This window comes from Mesoplodon bidens, assembly GCF_964165515.1.
Source record: "Mesoplodon bidens genome assembly, chromosome: 7".
In the NCBI taxonomy this organism is placed as follows: domain Eukaryota; kingdom Metazoa; phylum Chordata; class Mammalia; order Artiodactyla; family Ziphiidae; genus Mesoplodon; species Mesoplodon bidens.
In genome coordinates, this window is record NC_138164.1 from 13,371,246 (window position 1) to 13,397,517 (window position 26,272).

Below are 26,272 nucleotides of genomic sequence, written 5' to 3' on the forward strand. Positions count from 1 at the left end.
TTCGGCCACACCATGCGGCATGTGGAATCTTAGTTCCCCGACCAGGGATTGAACCCACAACCCCTGCATTGGGAGCACAGAATCTTAACCACTGGACCGCCAGGGAAGTCCCTTTTCTTATTAATTTTTAAGTAAATTTTAAAATAACAGCAAATCTTTTACATGCTAATATAAATAAAATTTAAAAAAAAATTTTTTTTAGGCCGTCGTATGGCTTGGCTTGCAAGATCTTAGTTCCCCGACCAGGGATCGAACCAGTACTCTCTGCAGTGGAAGCGTGGAGTCTTAACCACTGGACCACCAGGGAAGTCCCATTTTTTTTTAAACTACATTTTCCAAAACAGAAAGAACTTGGTAAGAAGGATAACTTTGTTTTACATTTTTGCAAACCTCATTAACGCCTGGCTGGATTCTCACCTCCTTCACGTCATGCAGCTTCTGGAAACCACGCTGTTCACTCAAGAGCAAGGAAAGAAAGGGAGAAGGACAAATAACACCGACGTGTTATTATAGAAAGACTTTTGACCTCTCAAACCCTCTAAAAGCAGTTCACATCTTAGGACCAAGGAAAGGCTTGTCCCCTAGACAAAAGCAGCCCCGGGCCCTCTAGGGGGTGAAAGGAGAGGAGCTGGGTGTTGAGGGGGATCTCCTGAGTGTGAAGAGAGCTGCCTCGGGGGATCGCAGAATCTGTCTCCTTTGTTTCTTCTCTCCCCACTGGGTTCTTCACTTAGTTCCCCTCTGTCACCAGCCTGCCTTAGGCTGGTGTAGAGTGAAAGACGTGTGGGGTTTCCCTGGTGGCGCAGTGGTTAAGAATCCGCCTGCCAATGCAGAGGACATGGGTTTGAGCCCTGGTCCGGGAAGATCCCACATGCCGCGGAACAACTAAGCCCATGCACCACAACTACTGAGCCTGCGCTCTAGAGCCCGTGAGTCACAACTACTGAGCCCACGTGCCACAACTACTGAAGTCTGCGCGCCTAGAGCCCGTGCTCCGCAACAAGAGAAGCCACTGCAATAAGAAGCCCGCACACCACAATGAAGAGAAGCCCCCGCTCACTGCAACTAGAGAAAGCCCACCGCAGCAACAAAGCCCCAACGCAGCCAAAAATAAATTAAAAAAAAAAAAAAAAAAAGACGTGGGTCAGAGAAAACGTGCGCTTTGCATTTACCCGGCCCTGGGTTCAACTCTCTTCTCTGTATCTTGGGGAGGCTGATGTGACCTTGGGGAAGTTACTTAACCTCTTGGAGCCTCAGGCCATCATTTGTAAAATGGTCATGCTACCTCACAGAGTGATTCAAGGAGAGAAACTGCGCGTAGGACCTCTGGCCCAGGGCCTAAGACGTAACAGACATTCTACAAACAGTAGCCAGAAATATTACGCTGCCTCCCCACCTCCTGCCCTGCCCGACTCAGCACTCAGCATGAGCATGGCTAACGCAAAACAGATTAACAAGCCCTTTCCCTTCTCCCTGAGGACAGCTGCGCCAGGCTGGGATTTTCCAAGAGAACTTCGCTCATGGAGAAAGAGTCACGGAGTGATGTAGTTTGCAGAGGGCAGGTTTTCTATCCTGCAACAGCAGATGGCACCACCTGCCGGATTCCACAGCCCATCTGAAGGGCCAGCCCTGACCAACCCGTCCAAGGCCTTGGGCACCTTCACCTCCTCCACTGCCCTTTCCCCTATGGGCTGAGGCAGCCAACCCCTCAAGCTCCCCGACTCACATCAGCACAGACACAAGCAGCCCAGAAAGACTTATCTCCTTGTCCCGGGCACCCAGGTGCTTTAGGGGGACTTCCAAAGACCCGGCTTGGCTAATGCCTCGGTCGCCCTGATGGCCAGGAGCGGTGGGCTGCTGGTCTGTCCAGGACCTTGAGGACTCACAGGCCTTGAAGTTGCCAAACCGTCACACCGGCTTCGAAGGCTCCCTCGTGCCTGCAAAACTGTCCCGCTGTCTCCCTTCCTTCCCAGCACCCCTCAGACACTCACCCAGCACCTCAGTGAGGTTAGGAAAGGGGGTGGCCAGCTCCCTGGCCACACCCCCGACAGAGCACCGAGCTTCCTCCACGGCGTGTTCTCAGCCTGCGCCTTTAAGGACTGCTGTTCTGTGCCAGGGTCTCGACCTCGGCATCCTCAGCTGAGTTGGATTAAGGGACCATTTCATGCCGCTGCGAATTCCTTCTGGCTGCTGGCCCTTCCCCCACGCAGAGACAGAATAGCCAGTAGCCAGAACCAGCCTGGAACCACTCTGCCCAGGCCGGCGGGAGAGCTGGTCCAGCCTGGCTGCCCCTTTGAGAGGGGCCTGGGGGAAGGGAGCGGGCCCTCTCGGGCCTTGGGCTGTCGCAGGGACTCGAGAAAGCCATGCAGAGCCTAGAGCCATGAAGGACTGCTCAGACATCATCCTCTGCGTGGAGGCGACAGAGCTGAGCAAGGTAAGGGTCATACAGGACCACTCCCGCAAGACCCAGATGCCCACCTAGGGCTGGCAGTGCCCAGTGAACACACCTGCCAGGCAGTGTTGCCACCGGCCCTCAGCCCTCAAGTCTCTCCCTTCAGACTGAATTCTGCAATCCTGCTTTTGAGCCTGAATCAGGGCCACCTTGCCCCCTACCCAGCCTCCAGGAGGACGCCAGCTGCAGCACCCGAGCTCCCTGGCATGGTAACCATCTCAGGGGGTGAGCTGGGGGTAGGACAGAAAGGCCCAGCGGCTAAGGGTTGTGTGAGAGATGCCCAAGGGAAAGGGCTCTCAAAATTCCACCCCGCCTGCCCGCAGGTCGGCGTCCCCGAGGGCTGCAGCCTGACTGCCACTTCTCCTGGCTGTGTGTCCTCCTGCTGGCCAGCCTGCTGCTGCTGCTGCTCGGGCTGCTGGTGGCCATCATCCTGGCCCGTAAGTTCCCAAGGCCTCGATGAGTCTCCCATGCCCTGCAAGAGATCCAGCACCTCTGAATCCCACTCCCCCGTCTTCCCGCCTCCAGAATTGCAGGCTACACCTGCGTCCGGGGCCTCCCATCATCCACTGCCTTCCCAAGGCCTCACCACCTTTGGCTCCACCCCCACTCCCATCCCCACCACCTCTCAGGCAACTGGGACCCCTAAAGGGCAACCGGAGGCAGGCATGAGCCCCGCACCCCAGTCGAGTGAGTACTACGGGGCAGATCTTCCTGGAGAAGGGCCCAAGGCGGCAGGGGGGAGGGGAGGACGGGAAGAGGCATCTTATAAAAACAAGTCTCTCTCCTTTTGACCTCTGAACTCTAACCTCCGTCCCTGCAGCCTGCGGGGGCCTCCTTCCTGGCCCAAGGGGCTTCTTCAGCAGCCCCGACTACCCAGACCCTTACCCTCCCAACGCCCACTGCGTGTGGCATATCCAAGTGGCCACAGACCATGCAATACAGCTCAAGATCGAAGCTCTCAGCGTGGAGAGTGTGGCCTCCTGTCTTTTTGATCGCTTGGAAATCTCCCCCGAGCCTGAAGGCCCCCTCCTCAGGTGGGTCCCTCTGCCCGCAGGAGACACCACCCCCCTCCTGAACCACTGTCTGGAGGGCAGAACCAGGGAACTGCAGGGGGACATTCTTGACTGGGAGGAAACGGAGAGACTTGGCCTCTGGGCCCAGCTCTGCCGCCATCTTGCTATATGACCTTGGGAAGGTCACTTCCCCTCTCTGACCTTGGTTTCCAAATCTGGAAATTGGAGCTCCCACATATCTTTCCCATGGATAAATGCCCCAAGAATGGACGTGCAGGAGCCAGGGAGGTCAGAGCTCTGCTGGAAATGAAGGGAACCTTTTGGACACATCGTCCCCAGGACGGGGCTTGAGGGAAGAGGACCGCAGGGCCCAGGCAGGCTCCACTCTGGCTGGCCCTGAGCTCTGAGCCTCCGTCACCCCCAATCTGGCTTCTTGCAGAGTGTGTGGGAGGGTGCCTCCCCCCACACTCAACACCAATGCCAGCCACCTCCGCGTGGCCTTCGTCTCTGACAACAGCGTGGAAGGATCTGGCTTCCATGCCTGGTACCAGGCCGTGGCCCCCGGTCATGGTGAGTGTTTCCCCCGCCAGGTCCCCAGCTACCTGTCAACTGTCCGCTTCCCCCCTCTCCAGCCACTCCCAGCCCTGCAAAAGGGGTAGAGATTCTAGGGGGTTCTGAATCCAGATGCCCGCCCCCAGGGAGCTGTGCCTACGATGAGTTCCCCTGCGACCAGCTCATCTGCCTGCTACCTGACTCGGTGTGCGACGGCTTTGCCAGTTGCGCTGATGGCAGTGATGAGGCCAACTGCAGCGCCAAGTTCTCGGGTATGGGCCCGGCCAGCCTCAGGGCGGGTACTGTCCCCTGGCATCTGATCCAGGTTCAGGCTGGCCTCCCCAGGCCTGGCCCAGCTCCAAACCTGCCTGGTCATTCTTCTGGCCCAGAACTTGTCTCCCCACGGGCCCAGCCAAAACTCTTCTCTGCCATCCCTGCTGGCCCTACCGGGCAAAGGCACAGACCCTGGCAAACTCATGAGCCCCTCCTCCTCTCTACAGGGTGTGGGGGGAATCTGACTGGGCTCCAGGGCACTTTCTCTGCTCCCAGCTACCTGCAGCAGTACCCTCACCAACAGGTAAGCCAGCACTCCATAGGGAGGGTGGTGCAGCCCACGTGGGCACACCTGAGCATCCGGGTTATTGCGATTGAAAACAGCATGGCAGATACTGCCTTGTACTTGGGAAGGTCAGAGACCACGCAGGCAGGAAGGGAACATTATTAAGTGCTTACTAGGTGTCCATGTTCCCGTGCTGGGTAAGCTTATCTCTGAGACCAGATAAGTTAAAGGCCCTTCCGCCACAGATGATGAGAGCAGTGTGGGCAGAGCCCACCCGCTCCCTACCCCGCCTGCAGCAGGGGGAAGCCCATCTGGAGCTCAAGCCTGGAGGCCCCGATTGGGACAGAAGAAGGAATCCATAAATTACTTCACCTGTGCCCTCCCCCAGCTTTGCACCTGGCACATCTCGGTGCCCACTGGACATGGCATCGAACTGCTGTTCCACAACTTCAGCCTGGAAGCTCAGGACGAGTGCAAGTTTGACTACGTGGAAGTGTATGAGACCCGCAACTCAGGGGCCCTCGGCCTCCTGGGCAGGTACTGGCAGAGCCAGCGGGAGGGGCTGAGGATAAACCCCATCCTCCAGAGTCCGAGGTCAAGGCTTCCTACAAACCGGCCCACGCACGCACTAGCTTCGTTGTCTTCTCCTGCGCCAAGCTGGAGGTCTCCGCACTGTCGCCCTGAAAAAGACTTGTCCTTCCTCACCTTCGTACCTGTCCCTCTCACCTTTGCTCCTTACATCACCTCCTCCCGGAGGCTCTCCCCATCCCAGCTCTCCCACCTGCCCGGTCTATTTATAGCTTCCCCCAGAACCCTCACTGATTTTCCCCAGGTCGAAGGGGCTCAAGCTCAAGCAGTTTGTTTCGTTTGTTTAGTACTTTGTCTCCTGAACATGTGTGTCTTCCTCACCAGTCCCATGAGTCAGTGACTATGCCTCCCATCCCCTCTGGCATCGCCCAGAGCAGCCAGCTCCCTGCTGCGTCTGCGGGAGGCCCCGTGCACGCTCGATCAGCCGGGGGGACCCCGTGCCAGGACTGCTGTCTGCTTTGGGCAGGTTCTGTGGAGCAGAACCGCCCCCGCGCCTCACCTCCTCGCACCACCAGCTGGCTGTGCTCTTTAGGACAGGCCATGGCATCAGCATCGGGGGCTTCTCGGCCACCTACCGGGCCCTCAATGCCACAGAGAGTAGGTGGCCCTGGGCGAGTGGGTGTGGGCAGTGGAGGCGCCTCCAGGAGAACAGGGAAGGGCTCTGGACCCTGGTCAGGGCACTGTGAAGGCAGTGGGGGTACAGGAATGTCCCAGGGCACTGCCATGCCCCCTGTGCCTGCAGACCCCTGTGGGCCCGGAGAGTTCTCCTGCCAGGATGGAGGGTGTAAGAATCTCCAGTGGCTGTGTGGCATGTGGAGAGACTGCACAGAGAGCAGCGATGACAACTGCAGCATCCCCTTGCTCCCACCCCCAGGTGAGGAGCCTGCCCCAGGGCACCACAAGCGGGGCTGGCAGGCCTGAGCGGGCTGGGTGCCCATCCCTAGAAACCCACTGGCACGCGTCATACCAGCCATCCCTATCTTCCCTGATGGGGTGAGGGGCCCACTAGCCTGACTCTGGACCACTCCACCAAATACTGGAGGGGTATTTAGTGTCACCCCCAAGGGAAATGGGTATCTGGGAGCTGATGCTTCAAGAGCCCGTCCAGCCTTGTCACACAGAGAGGCCCTCTCCAGGGCCCACCTCGGAGATGGGGGGAGAGCGGGGGAGCTCCTTCCAGATGCCCTGGTCCTGCCAATGTTGGTGCCTCTAGCTCCCTGAGATCATAGAGGTGCCTGCATGATGCCCAGGGCTGGCGAATGATGCTTGGAGTAGGCTCTCAAGGAAAACAGGAATCCTCGACATGGATAAAGCATCTCTCTGTGTTATCTCCTTTGACTCTCCCCATCTGACCCATAGGGAGCGCTTAGGTGACTTGTCCCGGCTCACACAGCCAGTGAGTATTCCCCAGAGTGACCCTCCCCTCCCACCCCTGCAGAGCTGGCCTGTGAGCCTGTCCAGGTGGAGATGTGCATCGGTCTGAGCTACAACACCACGGCCTTCCCTAACATCTGGGTGGGCATGGCCACCCAGGAGGAGGTGGTGGAGGTCCTCAGAGGTTACAAGGTGCTCCAGGGAGAGATAAGGAGGAACCCCCAGGGAGGGGAGGGAACTGGGGGAGCAGGGTGCCTGAGGGCTGGTCTCCTCCTTCCACAGAGCCTGACAAGCCTGCCCTGCTACCAGCATTTCCGGAGGCTCCTTTGTGGGCTACTTGTGCCCCACTGCACCCCGCTAGGCAGTGTCCTTCCCCCTTGCCGCTCTGTCTGCCAGGAGGCGGAGCGCCAGTGCCAGTCTGGCCTGGCACTACTGGGCACCCCCTGGCCCTTTAACTGCAACAGGCTGCCTGAGGCAGCTGGCTTGGAGGCTTGTGCCCAGCCCTGACCCTGAGGCGGGCCCCTGCCCTCTGCTGCCCATCCTCCTTTCCTATCAGGGTGGGCAGGCAGGGGAGCAAAGGAAGGGGACCAGCACGGGACTCTGCCTATCCCCTCTGGGTCCTCCCAGGGAGGGGAAGAGGAGTCTCAGCGGGGCTAACGGGACCCTCCCGCCCTGCCAGATCCCTCCCTATCCTTTTATTTGCCCCAGCTGCTGCAAACAGCTGGCCTGACTCCACACTGTACCAGTGATAATCTAGATTGCTTCCCACCCAAGCCTCTGACCCCAATTTCCTACCTTCTACCTTCCTCATCTCCACCTGCTTTTTCAGGCTCTCTACCACCCGCTTTCTGACTTTTTCATTTATTCCAAACAAAAATGTATCCAGTGCCTAGTCATGTGGCAGGCCCTATTCTGAGCCCTGGGGATCCAGTTGTCTACTGCTTCTAGAACCCTCCACCCTCGGTTCTCAGCTTCTATTTCTCCTGGACTAGAGTGTTGTCTTTGATCTCCGTCGTGGCACCATCTCTCCTTCCACCTCCTTGGAGCTGTAGATGCCCTGAGCGTCTGTTTCTCGTGGCTCTGCCTCTCTGCGCCCGCCTCAAATCTCTCCCTCCTTTCTCCACCAAACTTTGGCCGGCCGCCGGGCGACACCACGAGTTATTTCCCTGCTATTTCCCGGCCCGGGCTCTTGGCCCCCGAACAACTGGTTTCCTCTTGGAGTCTGGGAGGAGCAGAGCAGAGCCGGCAAGGAACGAACCGGGACCAGGGGGACGCCGAGGGCAGGGGGCGCCTGGCTAGAGAGAAGCGCAGGGAAGGAAGGTAGCAAGGAGGGGTCAACTGGAGGGTCCGGAGTAGCGAGAGCCCCGAAGGAGCCCACAGAGAGAGCGAGAAGCCCCGGGAGCCGGGAGGGGGGTGAGTCTGGTCGCGAAGGGGGGGGGGGGCGGGGAAATGGGGATGGGGGAGGGGACTGTGGGAAAGACTGGGCGCCGGCCGGGGGTAGTGGTGGTGGGAGGGCTGGCCTCTCCTTCCCCCTGCTTGGTGCTCTCGGGGTTCTTGGGTCTAGGGGCGCCCCCTTCTTCGTCCCCTCGAGGCCACTCAGCCTCACTCAGGGACATGGCAGTGGGGCGGGGACCGAGGCAGGTCCCAGGATTCTGGGTCCCGACTCCTGTCCTGCCCAGCCCACAGACGACCAGAGGCCCGCGGCGTCCGGGCTCCGCGTGCCAGCGCCATGAGGCCGCTCCTCGCTCTGCTGCTCCTGGGCTTGGCGGCCGGCTCGCCCCCGCTGGACGACAACAAGATCCCCAGCCTGTGCCCGGGGCACCCCGGACTTCCCGGCACGCCAGGCCACCATGGCAGCCAGGGTCTGCCCGGCCGCGACGGCCGCGACGGCCGCGATGGCGCGCCCGGGGCTCCAGGAGAGAAAGGCGAGGGCGGGAGGCCGGGTAAGAAGCGCCTCCGCTGGGAGGCGGGTAAGAGTGCGGCCCCGCTCCTGCTCCCGGGGGCCCGGGGCTCGGGGTTGTCGCTAGGGGGCGCCGCTCCCGTCCCCGTCCGACCCGGCCGGAGCCGGGAAAGGAGAAAGGGACTCAGCTGCGGGAGCTAAAACCCCTGGGACCCTCAGATCTGCCCCAAGCCCTGCAGGAAGGGTGGAGGGGGTCCTGGGGCGCAAGGCGGCCCCGGCCGGGAAGGGGAGGTTGGGAGGCTGAGGGAGGATGCTGGAGGCCCGCGGCGGGCGCGCCCTAACTGCTCCGCTTTCCCCCCACCCCCACCCCCGCAGGCCTCCCGGGGCCGCGTGGGGAGCCCGGGCCACGAGGAGAAGCAGGCCCCGTGGGGGCGGCCGGGCCAGCAGGCGAGTGCTCGGTGCCTCCGCGCTCCGCCTTCAGCGCCAAGCGCTCAGAGAGCCGGGTGCCCCCGCCGTCGGACGCGCCCCTACCCTTCGACCGCGTGCTGGTGAATGAGCAGGGACATTACGACGCCGTCACCGGCAAGTTCACCTGCCACGTGCCCGGAGTCTACTACTTCGCCGTCCACGCCACCGTCTACCGGGCTAGCCTGCAGTTCGATCTGGTCAAGAATGGAGAGTCCATCGCCTCTTTCTTCCAGTTCTTCGGGGGGTGGCCCAAGCCAGCCTCGCTCTCCGGGGGCGCCATGGTGAGGCTGGAGCCCAAAGACCAGGTGTGGGTACAGGTGGGCGTGGGTGATTATATTGGCATCTACGCCAGCATCAAGACAGACAGCACCTTCTCTGGATTTCTAGTGTATTCTGACTGGCACAACTCCCCTGTCTTTGCTTGATGCCCACTGGAAAGTGAGCGCATGCTGTCTCCCTCGAAGGGCAGGAGGGGGTGACACTGACAGCCACATCATCCAGGAGGGCTGGTCCCCCTGGAATGTTGTGAATGACCGCGGAGGTGGGGTCAGGGCCTCTCTGTTCTGCTGCCGGCCGGGGATGGGGACAGAGGCTGAGATCAGGGCTGGCAGCACAGGGCAGTGGCTGGATTTCTGCCCTAGACCAAAGGAGTGCCGGCAGGCAGCGTGCTGGCGGTGTGCTGGCGGGTGTGAGTCCCCGCAGTTGCTCTGGCCCAGGACCCCAAGGTGGGGTGCTCCCTTCCTGGTCCTCTGCTTCTCTGGGTCCTCCCTCATCCCTCCTGCTCCTGGGCCCTTTTCTCAGAGATCATTCAATAAATCTTAAAACAACAACAACAACAAAAACCCTCTTACTGGCTTCAGCCTTTCTTCTTTACTGGTGGGGATGCCCTGATTCTGAGAATGGGGAGAAGAAGGAGGATGGTGGGTGGGGAGGGTGCTCAGGCAGAAGGGAGGGCTCTTGGGCTGGAAGCAGACCCAGGTGAAGGAGAGGCCGCTCCACAGACCTGCTGCGTAAGCGGTGGAGGTTGTGAACGGGAGCCCCCGCTGAGGAGGGTGTCCTGGTGTCAGACTTTAGCCACCCAGAAGGAGGAGCCCTTTTTCTAACTCAAAGATGTCATATGAACTGGGTGGAACTTCACCACACACATCCCTGCCCGGACCAACAGAAAGCAAGCCAGGATTTTCATTCATGGCTGCTCTGGCTACTTGCCTGGTCCCTAGATGACTGGAAAGCTACTTCTCTGTCCCCCATGCCAGGGGAGTGGAGTGTCCCTGGGTGTCTAGAGATGTCATCTTGGAGATGGCCACGAGGGGGCACCCCAGTTCCAGAATGCAGCAATGACCCTAGGTAGCTGAGCTCCTGACTGCTAGGGTGGTTAGGGGGAGGAAGGGTATTGAGCTCTGCCAGTGGGATTCCAGATGGGGGTGGAGGAAAAGGGGGTCATTTGCTCCCAGCTCAGGAAGTTTATCTTCTCTCATAAAATGTTTATCCTCACATTAAACAGAGACTGGAAGGAACCAAGCCTCCCCTTGCTCAGCTCCCTCTCCAGGGTTGGGGGAAGGGGAAAAAAGAGCCCTTCCTCAGGCCTCCCAACTCCAAGGTGAATGTGGGGAACAGTCACTCACTGAGCCGGGCCACACCACTCAGTCTGAGGCTAGCCGCAAAGCCCCTCCGAGGTTCCTCCCCTTGCCCCACCCCCGACCCGATGACAAACAAACCTGGGCTGGCCTGCCCACATCAGCTCAGGCTCTCAACCCAAGAGAAAGTGGAGGGGCCTCTCCTCGGAGTTTCTTCCCATCTACCGTTTTACCTTCCCCCACCCCCTTCCAGAAGGCTGTCCCTGGCATCATGCTCCTAGATTTAACATACAATTATGGGGTAGTGTCCCCCCCCCCACCCCCGTCTCTTGCAGGTCATGTGAGGATGGATATGACCAATGGCGACTGGACCCAGTGAGCTAGAGACAGGCCTCCCAGCTGTCCACCAGGAGGCCCCACAGCCATACTCCAGCCCATCACAGCGCCACTCTATGCCAAGAGACACAACGACAAGCACCAACTCCTCCAGGGGTCTGAGGGGGTGTTGGACTCCAGGCAGCAGGAACCCCAAGTTCCCTCCTGGGAAGAGTGGTACCAGAGGAAAAGCTAGGAGGGCTGACCCAAAGGGTGAGCAAGTTCACACTCCTCTCTCCTAGGGCTAATTCCGGAAAGATAGAAAAGATAAGGAGAGCTTTCCAAAAGCTGTGCACGTGAGAGGGCACAAATCAGGGTGAAAGCAAAGCCAGCCACACCTGGCAGGAGTTCTCCCCCAGGCACCCTATCTTATCTCTCTGCCAGGTCCCCCACCAACCACACTTGTGAGTCCGGCAGGACTGAAGGACCCTGCTGCAGCATCCGTCACCCTAACCGACAGCTCGCCCTTGCAAGGATGCACACAGAGGCCGTCAGAGCTGTAACAGAACTTCATTCATTGGATCCTGTGCCAGACAGACGCCTCAGGGAGCTGCATGCCTCTCGGCCCTGGCCCCCTCTGTATTTGGACCCTAGTGAAATGTGCACAGTCTGCCCTCCCCGATGCCAGGGAGAGACGAACAGAAGGGGAATGCCATCTCACTCTGCAATGTGGGGAGTGAAAGGGATAGGAGTAGAAATCTGGCTGTCCCCCTGCAGTTCCCAGTGGTGCTGGGGTGTCAGAGGGCACATGGTCCCAAAGCCAGGTGCAAACACACACACACCTGGGGGTTAATTCTCATCCCAGCTGTTGGGTCAGGTAGAAGGGAGCCTCATAAGATGATGACTGGTAGAAGTAGCTTTAAGGGCACCTGAGAGATACTACCCCCAAGCCTGCCAGAGCACAGGGGCTCCAGCTGAAAGCAAATGTTCAAGATCATTCCAAGGCCCCTGAGTTGCCAAAACACCCAAATGACACTGATGTGTGAGGCTGCAGAAGCGGGGGAGGAAGTGGGAAGGGAGCAGGGAGAGAACCTGCAAATCCCCAACAGAACAACCAGAAGCGGAGAGGGGGAGCCCCATGCGCGGGCATCTGGGTGGGCCCTGGCAAGCTGGAGGGGAGTCCACAGAGAACAGTCTCAGGGCCTCACAGAGTGACACACTCACCACCCTCGGCATCACAGGGACCCACTGGGTAAGGATAAGCTGTTACCCTGCCCCCAGCCAAGCCACAGTCTTCCAGAGTTTCCCATCTCCATGTCCTGGACGTATGGCTCCAAGGCTCGGCAGGACGGCCATAGGGGCAGGAGGGGCTTCAGGCTGGGACGCAGAGATCAGGTGTGAATGTTGTCCTAGCGCAGGTGGCTGCGTGGAGCGTGGAGGGGTGGGCAGGCGGGGAGGGAGTCTTCAGAGGTAGACGTTGAGGGTCTGCAGGATGCCCCGGCGGCACAGTGGGCAGTTGCGGTGGTAGACAGGGTGGCGCATCAGGATCTCAGTGCAGGCCTGGCAGAGGCACAGGTGCCGACAAGGCAGAAGCAGCACCGTCTTGCTCTGGTCCTGGCAGATGACGCACTTCTTCCGCTCCTCTTGCTCCTTCAGCAATTTCCATGGGTCTTGCCCAGCTACAGGCTCCTCCACATTGAGCCTCTCTCGGCCCCGGGCAGCTGTCACTCTGGCCATCCTGACCTCCTCTTCTTCTGCCTCTGATCTGGGCCCAGCTTCAGGAAGACCGTCCTGTCGCCAGGTCCTGGCTGAGGGCACCCTCCTAGGGCCACCCTGGGGGGCCCCGGGGGCCCCAGGGGCCCCTCCCCGGTTAGGCCAGCTCGCCAGCTGCAGGCTACGGCTCCAGACTCGGCGCCAGGCCTCCAAGCCCAGTGCTAGGCGAGAGAGCCGCACAACGTCCTCTCTGAGCCGGTGGTAGGATGGCCGGGCATGGAGCTGACCGAGCGCCCGGGTGGCCAGCCTCAGGGTGAGGTCTGGGTGCAACAGAGTCACTGTCACTGCCAGCACGCAAGCCAGCAGCACCAGGCCAGTGAGATTGACAAACACAAAGCTGGCCAGGAGGCGGGCAGTGGATGCCAAGAGCTCCAGTACCAGTTGGCAGGGGGTCCAGAGGAGGATGGACGTGGCCACAGCACTGCTGGAAATGTGGGCTAGGAAAGCAGCCACTACATCCGTCATCCTCCACAGCGGTCCCATCACTGCATCCCACAGGGCCAGCACCAGGGAGAAGAGATTCTGAGTGCCAATGAGGCAGATGTTGACCAGGCTATTGATCACATAGGCCACCAGGCTCATGGTGATGGCACAGATGTCACAGACCTGGCGCAGCAAAGCATGGCCATTGGAGACCATATTGAGGACACCCCGGTGCAGGATCTCCCGGCTCCTAAGCGCCCCGTGGGAGGCCAGGTGCCCCAGGAGCTTTAAGCTCTCCAGGCCAGAACAGCAGCTGTATAGTACGGTACACAAGGCCTGAAAGCCCCCAAAGGTGAAGGGAACCACGGCTTCGATGAAGGCCAGCAGTGACAGCAAGACTCCACGGCCCAAGTGCAGAAGACTAGTCAGTACCGTATGTGGCAGGTTGTAGATGAAGGCCAGGAGCCAGGCCAGGGAAGCCAGGAGGGAGGACACCAGCAGGAAGTTGAGGTCCAACACCAAGGTCAGCACATCCAGCAACAGGCCCACCCCATTCACTACCAGGTACACAGCCTCCATGATAGGGCTATGGGGGTTAGTCCAAAAGGAAGTCTGGTTCCCGGTTGAGGGGGGGTGTCAGGGCTGTCAATATTTGGGGGAAGGAGGAGGTCGGGGATTAATGTGGAAGGGAAGTGAGCAGTCTCCAATACAGGGAGAATCTGAGGAAGAAGTGGCTTAGAAGGAAGTGGAGTTTCAGGAGAGGGAAAGGGGGCCGCCAGATGCCGGTCCAGGAGTCCCGGTTTTGAAGGCGGGCTCTTTGGGAGGAAAGAGCCCAAACATCTCTAAAGTGGAGGGGATCCCAGGCTGGAGGAGAAACCTCAGCTTTGGAGGCCTGGTGGTGGCATACCACGGCCGGGCAATGGGTCAGACCGAGAGGAGACCGGGAACGGAAGGGATCGGGCCAGGCCGGGGCCGGGTGGGGGCGGCGCAGGCTGGGCGCGGGCTCGCGGTCCAGCTACGCAGGTGCCTCTGTCCCCGCCCGGCCCCCGTCCTCTGGGCTCGCGGCGCTTCGCGCCCAAGGGAGCAGCGGGGAAGGGAACGAGCCTCAGCAAACCCCAGGCGCGGCCTCTACTCCGCTGGGCGCCGCCATCTTGTGTGCTACCGGGTGGGGCAAAAGGCGTGACAAGGAGGGAGGGACGACGAACTCTGACCAATCGGTGAGGCCCAACCGCAGGAAACATCGAGCACTCATTGGTCCGTTTGAACGGCGCCCAAACATATTTAGCACTTTAAGGGGTGGGGGGGAACAGATTGAAATCCCCGCCCCCTTGAGGCGGGGATTGGTCAGTTGAAGGGCAGAGGTGAACTTGCCCCCCCAGCCCCGCCCCCTAAAGGAGCAGGACTTTGGACTGGGATGATGTGGGTGCTGTTCTTTCACTTGGCCTCCAGCCTTGATTTTTTTAGGTGCGGGTTGGTGGTCACTGCCTCTGAGCTGGGCTCTAAGATTGCACCGCCTCCGCAGCCTCAGACTTGGTCGTTCGTCCTCCTCCATTCATCCATTTATTCTATCGTTTATTGAACCTGCTACAAATGCAAATGAGGATTTGTATTTGTACAAATGAGGACATAAAAAATGTTTAAGACGTGCCTGCTCACAAGTAGTTCAAGGGGAAACAGATTGTGATAGGGGATTCCCAAGGTGCTATTTCCAAACTGTTTCCTCAAGCTCTATCACGTTTTCTCAGCATCCTCAGGAGATTACCTCATTGTCAGTGAGAAAAGGAGGTCACATGCCGGAAATAGCTCACCCTCCTAGCCCAGACCCTATTAATTTGTTTACTTGAATGCTCTATTTAGATATCTGCCTGGGCACCCTTAGTAGGCTCCTCAAAAATTTACCTTTTTCTTTAATATTCAAATAATATTCAAAATATCTAAGATCCTATCCCAAGTATATTGGGAAGCCTGGTGTTCTCTACTAAGGCCAAGGATACTTGGAGGTCTTATCCTTCCCCTGGCCTCCATTGCTTTAATTTCCTGCTTGCATTTGTCGATTAAAAAAAAAAAAAAAAGCAAAACATGAGAGTCATGAGTTAAGATTTATTTGGGGTGAAATGAGGACTATAGCCCAGGAGACAGCCTCTGAGATAGTTCTGAGGAACTACTCTGAAGACGTAAGGGGGGAGGTGAATATATGTGTAATTTTGGGAAGGGGGGCATACGTGCAATTCAGCACACATTTTGGCAGAAGGTTGCTGCTGGTCACAAGGAGCAGATGTCTCCGTTAATGATTTAAGTGCTTTTCTAGATGTGAGAAGATGCAAGAATTTGGGCTCGTAGAATCTTCTCCTGAAAATAACTATCTGAAGGCCCGTTCTGCGAGTTTTTCCCAGAGCACAGAGTGCCTCATTCCTGATCTCTGCCCTGAACTCCTTTCAGGGGATGTTGAAGGTCAGTGACTATGGTGGCAAGTGACAGTTTTTAGTTAGCACATTGAATTCTTCATCTCCACTCTGGCCTGGACTGCTGAAAGTGTCTGTCTCTGTCACCCCACCCTGAATACTGCCTGAATCCTTTCTTGCCCAAAGCACCACCGATGCATGCGAAGGCGAGGGATGCAGCACACCTTTACTGAAACAAGGGGCTCCCAGTAGGGGTTACACCATAGTGTAGGGCAAGGACTGCAATTTGTAAAACTCCACTGGTTTTTCCCCAGCCTCTTTCTCACATCTGTCAGCCCCCAACTTAATGTTTTCTCTGAGACATGTTTTCCCTTTGTCTTCCTCTTCCTTTTGAGATTTCCCCTCCCTTTCTCTAGCCATCAGACTCCAACTTCCCATTGTTATTTTATATTACAGAACAGTCTATTTCTACCTCCAGCCCCATCTATGCTTTAGCCACAAAATGCTAATTTCTCTAAACAAAGGAGAATAATATAAAGATTTGTTTAACCTCCTGCCCAGATCACAGTCTGTTGTGGTTATTGTTGCTGGGGTTTTTATTTTGCATTTTTCCCCTAATTTTAAATCTTGGAGAAAATGCCCACCTCCTCTTCAAGATACTTGAACCCACCATGCATAACTTGTCCTCTTCAGAAATTTTACCTGTCCAGTGAACACTATTATGTTCTTAATTTATCTTCCTGCAGCACTTGACATCAATGACCACTTCCTCCACCCTTGGCCTCTGGACTTTTACCCTCTCCTGTTTCTTTCTGTCTCCATCATGGCCCCCTCTCCTCTCTACATGATGAGTCCCAAATCTGTGTCTTCAGCCAGAATCTCTCTTGTAAAGTTCAGGTTCCACCTGCTTCCTGGACAACTGCTGGATATCCCACTGGTGCTTCAAACTCAATGTGTCCAAAATCAAACTCAGCAAATTTGCTGTGCCTGCCCTGTGTGTAATTAACCAGACAGCTTTCCAGGCCAAGAAAGACCTTGAAGTTGGCAGGATGCTCTAAGACAGTATTTCCATTAGTCTTGGACTAATTAGCCTCCCCTTTGAGTGATCTGAGACACACTAAGCCAAACCCAGCTTAGTTTAGCTTAAACAAGCCACAACCTTTGACTCTGTGGGCGTTCTAGTTATGGGCAGGCAGAGGTGACCTGTGGCCAAAATTCTTGTGACAAATGAATTACTGCAAAATGCTATCCATTCTTAAGCTAGAAATATAAGAAAGTACCATGTTACCACAAGGCAAAAGAAGTGCTCAGATGACCCCCGCCTTAGAGAAGCCAAGACGCTTCCCAGTGCTGAGAGGTTGTTAACACTCTCCTTGAGGTGATCATTGTGGTTGGGTTGGGTTTGGACTCAAGCAGTATCTCTACTGACTCGATAATGTTTCTTTCTCCTCTACGACTGTGTTTCAGATAACAGCCGGTTCAAACCGACTGTTGCCAAGGCAGGGGTCATCCTCTATTTGGAGGCTGGAAGACTGGACAGTGTTGGTCAAATGAACTAACACCAACTGACTTTAGGGAGGAAGTTCAAATTGCTTACTACTGTGAGTTGCAGTGGTTGAGAAGAAAATAAGCCAGATCTGGAGAAAACTTAATGCCTGGAGGCGCTATCCCTGCAGAATTGTGTCATGGAAGATAATAGTGGTATGAACTAAAACTCTCAGGCATCTGGCCCAGGGGCCTCCTGGAAAAACAGCTGGTTTCTGCTGTTGTGCTAAGTGCAGGGCTTTTGTGTTGCTAGGTGAGAGATGCTAGCTGGGACAACAGAGTGGGTTTTTAGAGGTTGTTCAGCCTTGAGGATTAAGAGATGGGGTAAAACCAGAAAGAATGTCTAATTCAGGAGTTTTGTTTTGTGGTATTGTGTGTACTATAACCCTCCCCTTCACCTCCCCATCAAGCATTCAGTAAAATCCATATTACTGCCATGGTCTTAGAGTTGGATTTTTTTCCTTTTTGATTTAATTTGGCTTTTTAATCATGCAAATCATTTACAGGGTCCCCAAATCAACACCATATAAAAAGGTACATTCCTAAAAGGTTTGTTTTTGGGCTTCCCTGGTGGCACAGTGGTTAAGAATCCGCCTGCCAATGCAGGGGACACGGGTTCGAGCCCTGGTCCAGGAAGATCCCACATGCTGCGGAGCAACTAAGCCCATGTGCCACAACTACGGAGCCTGAGCTCTGGAGCCTGCGATCCACAATTACTGAAGCCCGCGTGCCACAACTACTGAAGCCCGCGCACCTAGAGCCCGTGCTCTGCAACAAGAGAAGCCACCGCAATGAGAAGCCCGTGCACCGCAATGAAGAGTAGCCCCCACTCGCCGCAACTAGAGAAAGCCCGCGCGCAGCAACGAAGACCCAACTCAGCCAAAAAAAAAAAAAAAAAAAAGGAAAGGTTTGCTTTTATCCTGCCCCCTCCACCCTGTTCCCTCCCAGTACCCCGCTAGCCCCACAAATCACAAACATACCAAAAAATATTTTCCTCTTTCAATCAGGATCCAAGGCTTGGCACCGGTACAGGAGAACCCATAACCCTAAATATCAGCTCTGGTAATAACGCTGTTCGGGTCCAGAGAATCACTTCACGTCTCATAATCTGTGTCCTGGAAACATGAGGTGACTGTCCAAAATGCCACAAAGACCTGTGGTTTGTACCAGGGAGGATTTGAGCCATTGAAGCACTTAGGGAAGAAAAGAAATACATTAATTAACTAGTCAAATCCTCTTGCTTTTCTTCCTGTTCCAGTTTGTGGTTCCAGAAGTACTCAGAAATTAATGCGGTATTTGCCATAGTGGCTGAGGAACATTTGTAATATTAATTCATATTTTAAAAAATTTCTCTATATGTGAGTCTGGATGAAACACGTGTGCGTATTTAATTGGTTTTAGCCCTGTTCTGACTTAAGGGAAAGACTGGAAAAACGCAACTTACAATTTTAGGCATTGATTTAAAAGGATGTTGAGAGCAAGTTCATGATAATGGGACTGGCACGGTTTAGTAAAAATAAAGGTGAACAAGGTCATTTTTTTAACGAAAAAGCCAGAAGCGTTTTTTGCGCCATATACCCTGTATGACACGTAGTTGAACTTGTTACTAGACCTTACCTTGACTGTGATCATGATGGCTTTCTTTGGAATGTTAAAAAGATTATATACAATATTTTCTGGATCTACCCAAAGTTGAAACATCTTAGGAAGACACATATCACATTTGACCTTCCAACCGTTCTTGGAAGCATGATGAGAATTCTGGCTACAGGCTGTTAAAACAAGTAGATATAATTAACACATGATGCTAAGAGAACTTGAAGAGTTAAGCAAAACAACAGAAGATTCTCAAATAAAGAGTAAATCATGGTCACAAGTAGAAAATGAAATTATTCTTGCTACCCACAGATATTTGAGATGGACTGTTGTTTACTATTAATAATATTGGCAAAAGTTTAACAAATCTAAATCTAAGCTTGACTATTTTAGTTTCTTTGTTTTTTTACAATTGATGAGCCAATATTGATACATTATTATTACTAACTGAAGTCCATAGTTTACATTAGGGTGCACTTTTGGTGTTGTACATCCTATGGATTTTGACAGATGTATAATGCCCTATATCTACCATTACAATATCATACAGAATATTTTCATTGCCCTAAAAATCCCCTGTGCTCCACCTATTCATCCCTTTTCTCCTTCACCCCCAGCCCCAACTCCTGACCATCACTGATCTTTTTACTATCTCCATCGCTTTGCCTTTTCCAGGATGTCATGTCATTGGAATCATGCAGTACATAGCCTTTTCAAATTAGCTTCTTTCACTTAGCAATATGTATTTAGGGTTCCTCCATGTCTTTTTCTGACTTGATAGCTCACTTTTTTTTTTTTTTTTGCATATGCTCTTCTTTTTTTTCCCATTTAACATCTTTATGGGAGGATAATTGCTTTACAATGGTGTGTTAGTTTCTGCTATATAACAAAGTGAATCAGCTATACATATACATATATCCCCATATCTCCTCCCTCTTGCGTCTCCCTCCCTCCCACCTCCCCCATCCCACCCCTCTAGGTGGTCACAAAGCACCGAGCTGATCTCCCTGTGCTATGTGGCTGCTTCCCACTAGCTATCTATTTTACATCTGGTAGTGTATATATGTCCATGCCACTCTCTCACTTCGTCCCAGCTTACCCTTCAGCCTCCCCATATCCTCAAGCCCATTCTCTAGTAGGTCTGTGTCTTTATTCCCATCTTGCCCCTAGGTTCTTCATGACCATTTTTTTTCTTAGGTTCCAATATATGTGTTAGCATATGGTATTTGTTTTTCTCTTTCTGACTTACTTCACTCTGTATGACAGACTCTAGGTCCATCCACCTCACTACAAATAACTCAATTTCATTTCTTTTTATGGCTAGATAGCTCACTTTTTTCTAATCCCTGAATAATATTTCATTGTATGGATTACCTTCCAGTTATCCATTCCCCTATTAAAGGACGTGACGCAGTTGCCTCCAAGTTTTGACAATTATGAATAAATCTGCTGTAAACATCTGTGTGCAGGTTTTTATGTAGACCTAAGTTTTCAACTCATTTGGGTAAATACCAAGGAGCATGATTACTGGATCGTATGATAGGGATATGTTTCACTTTATAAGAAATTTCCAAACTATTTTCCAAAGTGGCTATACCATTTTGCATTCCCACCAGTAATGAATGAGAGTTCCTGTTGCTCCACATCCTCTCCAGCACTTGGTGTTCTCAGTGTTTTAGGACTTTAGCTATTCTAATAGGTGTGCCATAGCATCTCCTTGTTGTTGTTGGGTTTTTTAAATTATTTATTTATTTATTTGGTTGTGCCAGATCTTAGTTGCACAGGCAGGCTCCTTACTTGTAGCAGGCATGCTCCTTACTTGTAGCAGGCGTGCTCCTTAGTTGCAGCTCGCCGGCTCCTTAGTTGCGGCATGTGGTCTCCTTAGTTGTGGCATGCAAACTCTTAGTTGTGGCATGCAAACTCTTAGTTGTGGCATGCATGTGGGGTCTAGTTCCCTGACTTGGGATCAAACCCAGGCCCCCTGCATTGGGAGCCTGGAGTCTTAACCACTGTGGCACCAGGGAAGTCCCTCTCCTTGTTTTAATTTGCAATTCCCCAATGACAAATGACGCTGACATCTTTGGATATTTGCCATCTCTACATCTTCTTTGGTGAGGTGTCTGTTGAGGTCTTTAGCCCTTTTTTTTTTTTTTGCGGTACGTGGGCCTTTCACTGTTGTGGCCTCTCCCGTTGCGGAGCACAGGCTCCGGACGTGCAGGCTCAGAGGCCATGGCTCACGGGCCCAGCCGCTCCGCGGCATGTGGGATCTTCCCGGACCGGGGCACGAACCCATGTCCCCTGCATCGGCAGGCGGACTCTCAACCACTGCGCCACCAGGGAAGCCCTACCCCATTTTTTTAAATTGGGTTTTTTGTTTTCTTATTGTTGAGTTTTAAGAGACCTTTATAAATATATTTGGGGGTTACCAGTTATTTATCAGATATGTGTTTTGCAAATATTTTCTCCCAGTTTGTGGCTTGTCTTTTCAGTCGCAACAATGTCTTTCACAGAACTTAAGTTTTTAATTTTAATGAAGCCCAATTTAACAATTTTTTCTTTCACAGAGTATGCAAAAAATTCACCGCCAAACCCAAGATCACTTATATTTTCTCCTGTTATCTAGAAGTTTCAGAGTCTTGCATTGAACATTTAGGTCTATGAGACTGTTAATTTTTGTGAAACATGTAAGATCTGTGACTTTTGCATGTCCAGTAGTTGTTTTATTTTCAAAAGGATTAAATACTTTCTTTTAAATTTCAAAATACTATCTAAAGCTAAAGAGGCTGCATTCTAATAAACTATAAGGAAGTGAAGCTTGACAGTACACTCTGTTGGCAAGGCTCTGGAGAAGGAGGCACTCTCATACATTGCTGGTAGGAAAGTAAAATGTTACCACGCCAGTGAAGAGGAGTTTGGCAATATCTACACAAACATTATTACAAACCTGTGGTAATCAATACAGTGTGGTACTGGCATAAAGACAGACATTCATGGATTTCCTTGGTGGTCCAGTGGTTAAGACTCCATGCTTCCACTGCAGGGGGCGTGGGTTCAATCCCTGGCCCGGGAACTAAGATCCTGCAGGCCTCGTGGCACAAGAACAACAACAAACAACAACAAAAAATAGACATTCATATAGACCAATGAATGGAATAGAGAGCCAGAAATAAACTCTCACATATATAGTCAAATGATCGTCAACAGAGGTGCCAAGACCACTCAGTGGAGAAAGGACAGTCTCTTCAACAAACGGTGTTGGGAAAACTGGATAGCTACATGCAGAAGCATGAATTTAGACACTTAGCTTACACTATATAAACAAGGGAACTCTACTCAATACTCTGTAATGGCCTATATGGAAAAGAACCTAAAAAAGAGTGGATACATCTATATGTACAACTGATTCACTTTGCTGTACCCCTGAAACTAACACAACATTGTAAATCAACTATACTCCAATAAAAATTTTTTTAAATGGAACAAAGACCTAAACATAAGACGCCCAAACTTTAAAATTCCCAGAAGAAAACATAGAGGGAAAGCTTCATGACATTGGACTTGGCAATGATTTCTTGGATATTACACCAAAACGATAAGCACCAAAAGAAAAAATAGACAAATGGGACGACACCAAACTTGGAGGCTTTTGTGCATCAAGGAACACAATCAACAGAGTAGGGAGGACAACCTACAGAGCTGGGGAAAGCATTTGCAGATTGTGTATCTAATGAAGGTTGGTGTCTGGAATGTGGAAAGAGCTCCTACCACTCTACAACAGGAAATCAAATAGCTTGATTGGGGATGGGTGGAAGATCTGAATGGACATTTCTCCAAGGACGATGTGCATTTGGCCAGCAGGCATATGAGGGGATGCTGGGCACTTCTGGTTCTGATAGAGGTGCTGGTAAAGGATGCCACCTTGTGCCCAATGGGATGGATGCTATCAAGGAAACAGAAAATAGCAGGTGTCCTCAAGGATGTAGAGAGGATAAGCCCTCGTGCACTGTTGGTGGGATTGTGGAGTGGGACAGCTGCTATATAAAACAGTATGGAGGGTCCTCAAAAAACTAAAAATAGAACTACCATATGAGTTAGCAATCCCACTTCTGGGTATATATCCAAGAGAATTGAAAGTAGGGTCTTAAAAAGATATTTCCACACCCATGTTCATAGCAGCACTATCCACAATAGCCAAGAGGTAGAAGCAAGCCAAGTGTCCACTGACAGATAAATGAATAAACAAAATGTGGTCTATTCATACAATGGAATATCATTCACCCGTAAAAGTGGTTGAAATTCCAACACATGCCACAACGTGGGTGAAACGTGAAAACATCATGCTGTGAGAAAAGCCAGTCACAAAAAGATGAATACTATACAATTCCACTTATATGACATATCTAAAGTAGCCAGATTCATAGAAACAGAAAGTAGAATGGTGGTTTCTGGGGGTCGGGGAGAAGGGGAAAAGAGGAGTTTTTATTTAATGGGCATAGAGCTTCAGTATCGCGAGGCAAAAAGGTTCTGGACATCTGTTTCACAATAATGTGAATATACTTACCACTACTGCACAGTATGCTTAAAAAGGGCGGAAAAGTTAAATTTTACTTTATGCGTTTTTTACCACAATTAACAAAACAAAAAAACCTACATATGCATTTACCTTTTGACCCAGATATCCACTTCTAGGAATTTCCTGTTAAGACACTTCCAACAAAATGAAAATTTATTGTAACATTATTTATAATTGCAAAATATTGAAAATTATCTAAAAGTCTGAACAGGAGATTGGTTGACGAAATTCTGGTAGGTAAATCCAGTGGAGTACAATGAAGCTGTTAAAAAAAAAGGAATAAGGAAGAACTATTTAATATAGGGTAATTTCCAGTTTACACTTTTTTTGTTGTTGTTATAAATTTATTTATTTTATTTATTTATTTTTGGCTGCGTTGGGTCTTTATTGCTGTGCGAGGGCTTTCTCTAGTTGCGGCGAGCGGAAGCTACTCTTCGTTGCGGTGCACGGGCTTCTCATTGCGGTGGCTTCTCTTGTTGCGGAGCACGGGCTCTAGGTGCATGGGCTTCAGTAGTTGTGGCTCGCGGGGTCTAGAGCTCAGGCTCAGTAGTTGTGGTGCATGGGCTTAGTTGCTCCGCGGCATGTGGGATCTTCCCAGACCAGGGCTCGAAATTGTGCCCCCTGCATTGGCAGGCAGATGCTTAACCACTGCGCCACCAGGGAAGCCCCAGTTTACACTTTTAAGTGAAAAAAAGCAAAGTACAAAATATTATATATCGTATGGTACCTTCTGTGTAAGAGAGACGGGGAAATAAGAAAACATAGGCGGTTCCCTGGTGCTCAGTGGTTAAGAATCCGCTTGCCAATGGAGGGGACAAGGGTTCGAGCCCTGGTCCGGGAAGATCCCACATGCCGCGGAGCAACTAAGCCCATGCACCACAACTACTGAGCCTGAGCTCTAGACCCCGCGAGCCACAACTACTGAAGCCCATGCACCTAGAGCCCGTGCTCCGCAACAAGAGAAACCACCGCAATGAGAAGCCCGTGCACCGCAACGAAGAGTAGCTTCCGCTCGCCGCAACTAGAGAAAGCCCTCGCACAGCAACGAAGACCCAACGCAGCCAAAAATAAAGATAAAATTTAAATAAAATTTAAAAAATAAAATAAAATAAAATCTTCATAGTAAAAACTGGTTCAGGCCAGAACCATTAAGTGATGCTAACGTATATATTACTTATGTAGTATTCCAGCCTGGGGTGCATAACCCTAATTTAAGCACAAGATTACACCAGACAAATCCAAATTGACAAATATGAAGCAAAGTCTGAGGAACTGTTGCAGATTAAAGAAGAGTAATGAGACCTGAGGACTAAAGGCGATATAGAATTCTGTACCAGAGGGGAAAGACAAATGCCACAGTGGACGTTATTGGGACTCTTGTCAAACTGGAACATGGATTATAGACTAGAAAGGTTTTGTATCAGTTTAAATCTTCTAAATTTGGTAACTGTTTCATGGTTGTATGGGACAATATCCTTCTTCTCAGGAAATACTGATGAATTAAGGGACCTAGGAGCATGACGTACGCAACCTACTTTCATGATTCACAAACACAAATTATACATAAGTGCACATATATCAAATTAAAATTTTTAGTTAAAATTTTATTAAAAATTTTAATTTAGAGAGGATAAAAAAGCAAAATCTGGGGAATTCCCTGGCGGTCCAGTGGTTAGGACTCCTCGCTTTCACTGCCAAGGGCGCGGGTTCAATCCCTGGTCGGGGAACTAAGATCCCGCAAGCTGCAAGGCACAGCCAAAAAAAGCAAAATCTGTGGCAAAATGTTAATCACCTTTGACACTAGGTAAAGGGTATATACAAAGACTCTATACTATGTTTGCAACTTTTCTGAATGTTTGAAATTATTTCAAAATAGAGTTAAATATCTATACACAGAAGCTAAAACAAGGAAAAAAAAATGTTTGCATGGGCATAAAGGAAAGGAATCACATACAAGTAATCCCCAAACTAATTTCTAGAGAGACTAACTTCTGGTCAAGTTCAAATTACAGTTTCAATTGCAGAGAGATTTGAAGAAATGTAGCAAAATACTACTCTTTGGTTTTTTTTTAAATAATAGGTTAGCACTGAATAATTTGAAAAAAGTAAAACTCAAACACCAAATGGAGGTAGATATTGCTTTAAAATATGTTGAAAATTATAATGATAAAGCTTTATAAGATGAAAAAATATTTCAATATTTATAATCTGACTCCTTTATAATATTTGATATGACATATAAAATTTATGATTCAATTCTGATCTAAGTATTGCTTTAAAAATATTAGCAATAATTTCCGTTTGGAGCACAGTTTGTCTTTATTGAAATTAATTTTTTAAACATCTAAGAACAACAACTCAAGAAAAGTAAGTTAATTTGGCATTACTGGCAACAGAATATGCATTTGGGATTTTGGCAAAATGAAAGCAAGAAGAATTTATTTAATGGAATATTATATAATAACTCTGAGTTGCATATGACTTTATTATCCATCCAAACATTGCTGGCCCATCGTGAGAACACCCAGGCATGTGCAATGATAATTAAATTAAATTATCTTGGGTATTTTGCTGACTTTGTCATACAAAAACTACAGCTTCACATATGTTTTAATTTTGTCATTAGAAAGGCTATTTGTCGAGGTAAGAGGACAGAGCATATTTAACAGAGTTGGTTAGCCTTCAAATAATTCAAATATTTCACCCTTCATTTGTATCTGACCTGGCCACACAAATATTGGTGGTTTTGGTCCTTTCATTGTTTCTATTTGAAAGTATAAATATAGATGTAGATCATATAAAATATTCATCCATTCTTACACAAAAGGTAGCATTCCACATGTAGCATTCTATATCAAGCTTTTTGATTTAAAACTATATTTTTCAACAACTATACCTCAATAAACAACGTCAATGACCCCCAAATAAATAAATAAGTAAAATTACATTCTAGCGATCACTCCATATCAGCATATAGGGAGTGTGCTAATCCTTTTAACAGCTGCATATACTCCACTGAGTGGAGTTTATGCAAAGATTGTTTATAGGGGACTCAAAAGTGTCGTGTCCCACCTCAAGTTGGATGTGGTAAGGAGAAAAGGCTACCAAGAGGCCCTCAGTCATGGTGGGTGACATAAGGGACAAGGTCCCTCCCATGCTTATCTT

General features: G+C 51.3%; 3 protein-coding genes across 3 annotated transcripts; 2 read left to right on the forward strand and 1 right to left on the reverse strand.

The window, feature by feature from the left end:
• Nucleotides 1-2,377: 2,377 nt before the first annotated feature.
• Nucleotides 2,378-7,042, forward strand: MFRP (membrane frizzled-related protein; the record flags this gene model as incomplete). Its single annotated transcript, XM_081240618.1, has 13 exons — nt 2,378-2,431; nt 2,556-2,658; nt 2,773-2,886; nt 2,975-3,136; nt 3,270-3,483; nt 3,902-4,032; nt 4,161-4,286; nt 4,515-4,591; nt 4,962-5,110; nt 5,628-5,758; nt 5,904-6,035; nt 6,600-6,727; nt 6,818-7,042. The coding sequence occupies 13 exons, from the start codon at nt 2,378-2,380 to the stop codon at nt 7,040-7,042; spliced, it is 1,746 nt and encodes a 581-aa protein (XP_081096744.1).
• Nucleotides 7,043-7,815: 773 nt separating this feature from the next.
• On the forward strand, nt 7,816-11,255 carry C1QTNF5 (C1q and TNF related 5). The gene is made up of 3 exons (XM_081239209.1): nt 7,816-7,948; nt 8,215-8,478; nt 8,811-11,255. Exons 2-3 carry the CDS (start codon nt 8,265-8,267, stop codon nt 9,326-9,328), a joined length of 732 nt encoding a protein of 243 aa, XP_081095335.1. The 5' UTR covers nt 7,816-7,948; nt 8,215-8,264; the 3' UTR covers nt 9,329-11,255.
• A 94-nt stretch (nt 11,256-11,349) lies between these two features.
• On the reverse strand, nt 11,350-14,154 carry RNF26 (ring finger protein 26). Its single transcript, XM_081239208.1, has one exon. The coding sequence runs from the start codon at nt 13,568-13,570 to the stop codon at nt 12,260-12,262; it is 1,311 nt and encodes a 436-aa protein (XP_081095334.1). The 5' UTR covers nt 13,571-14,154; the 3' UTR covers nt 11,350-12,259.
• Between the last annotated feature and the right edge of the window lie 12,118 nt (nt 14,155-26,272).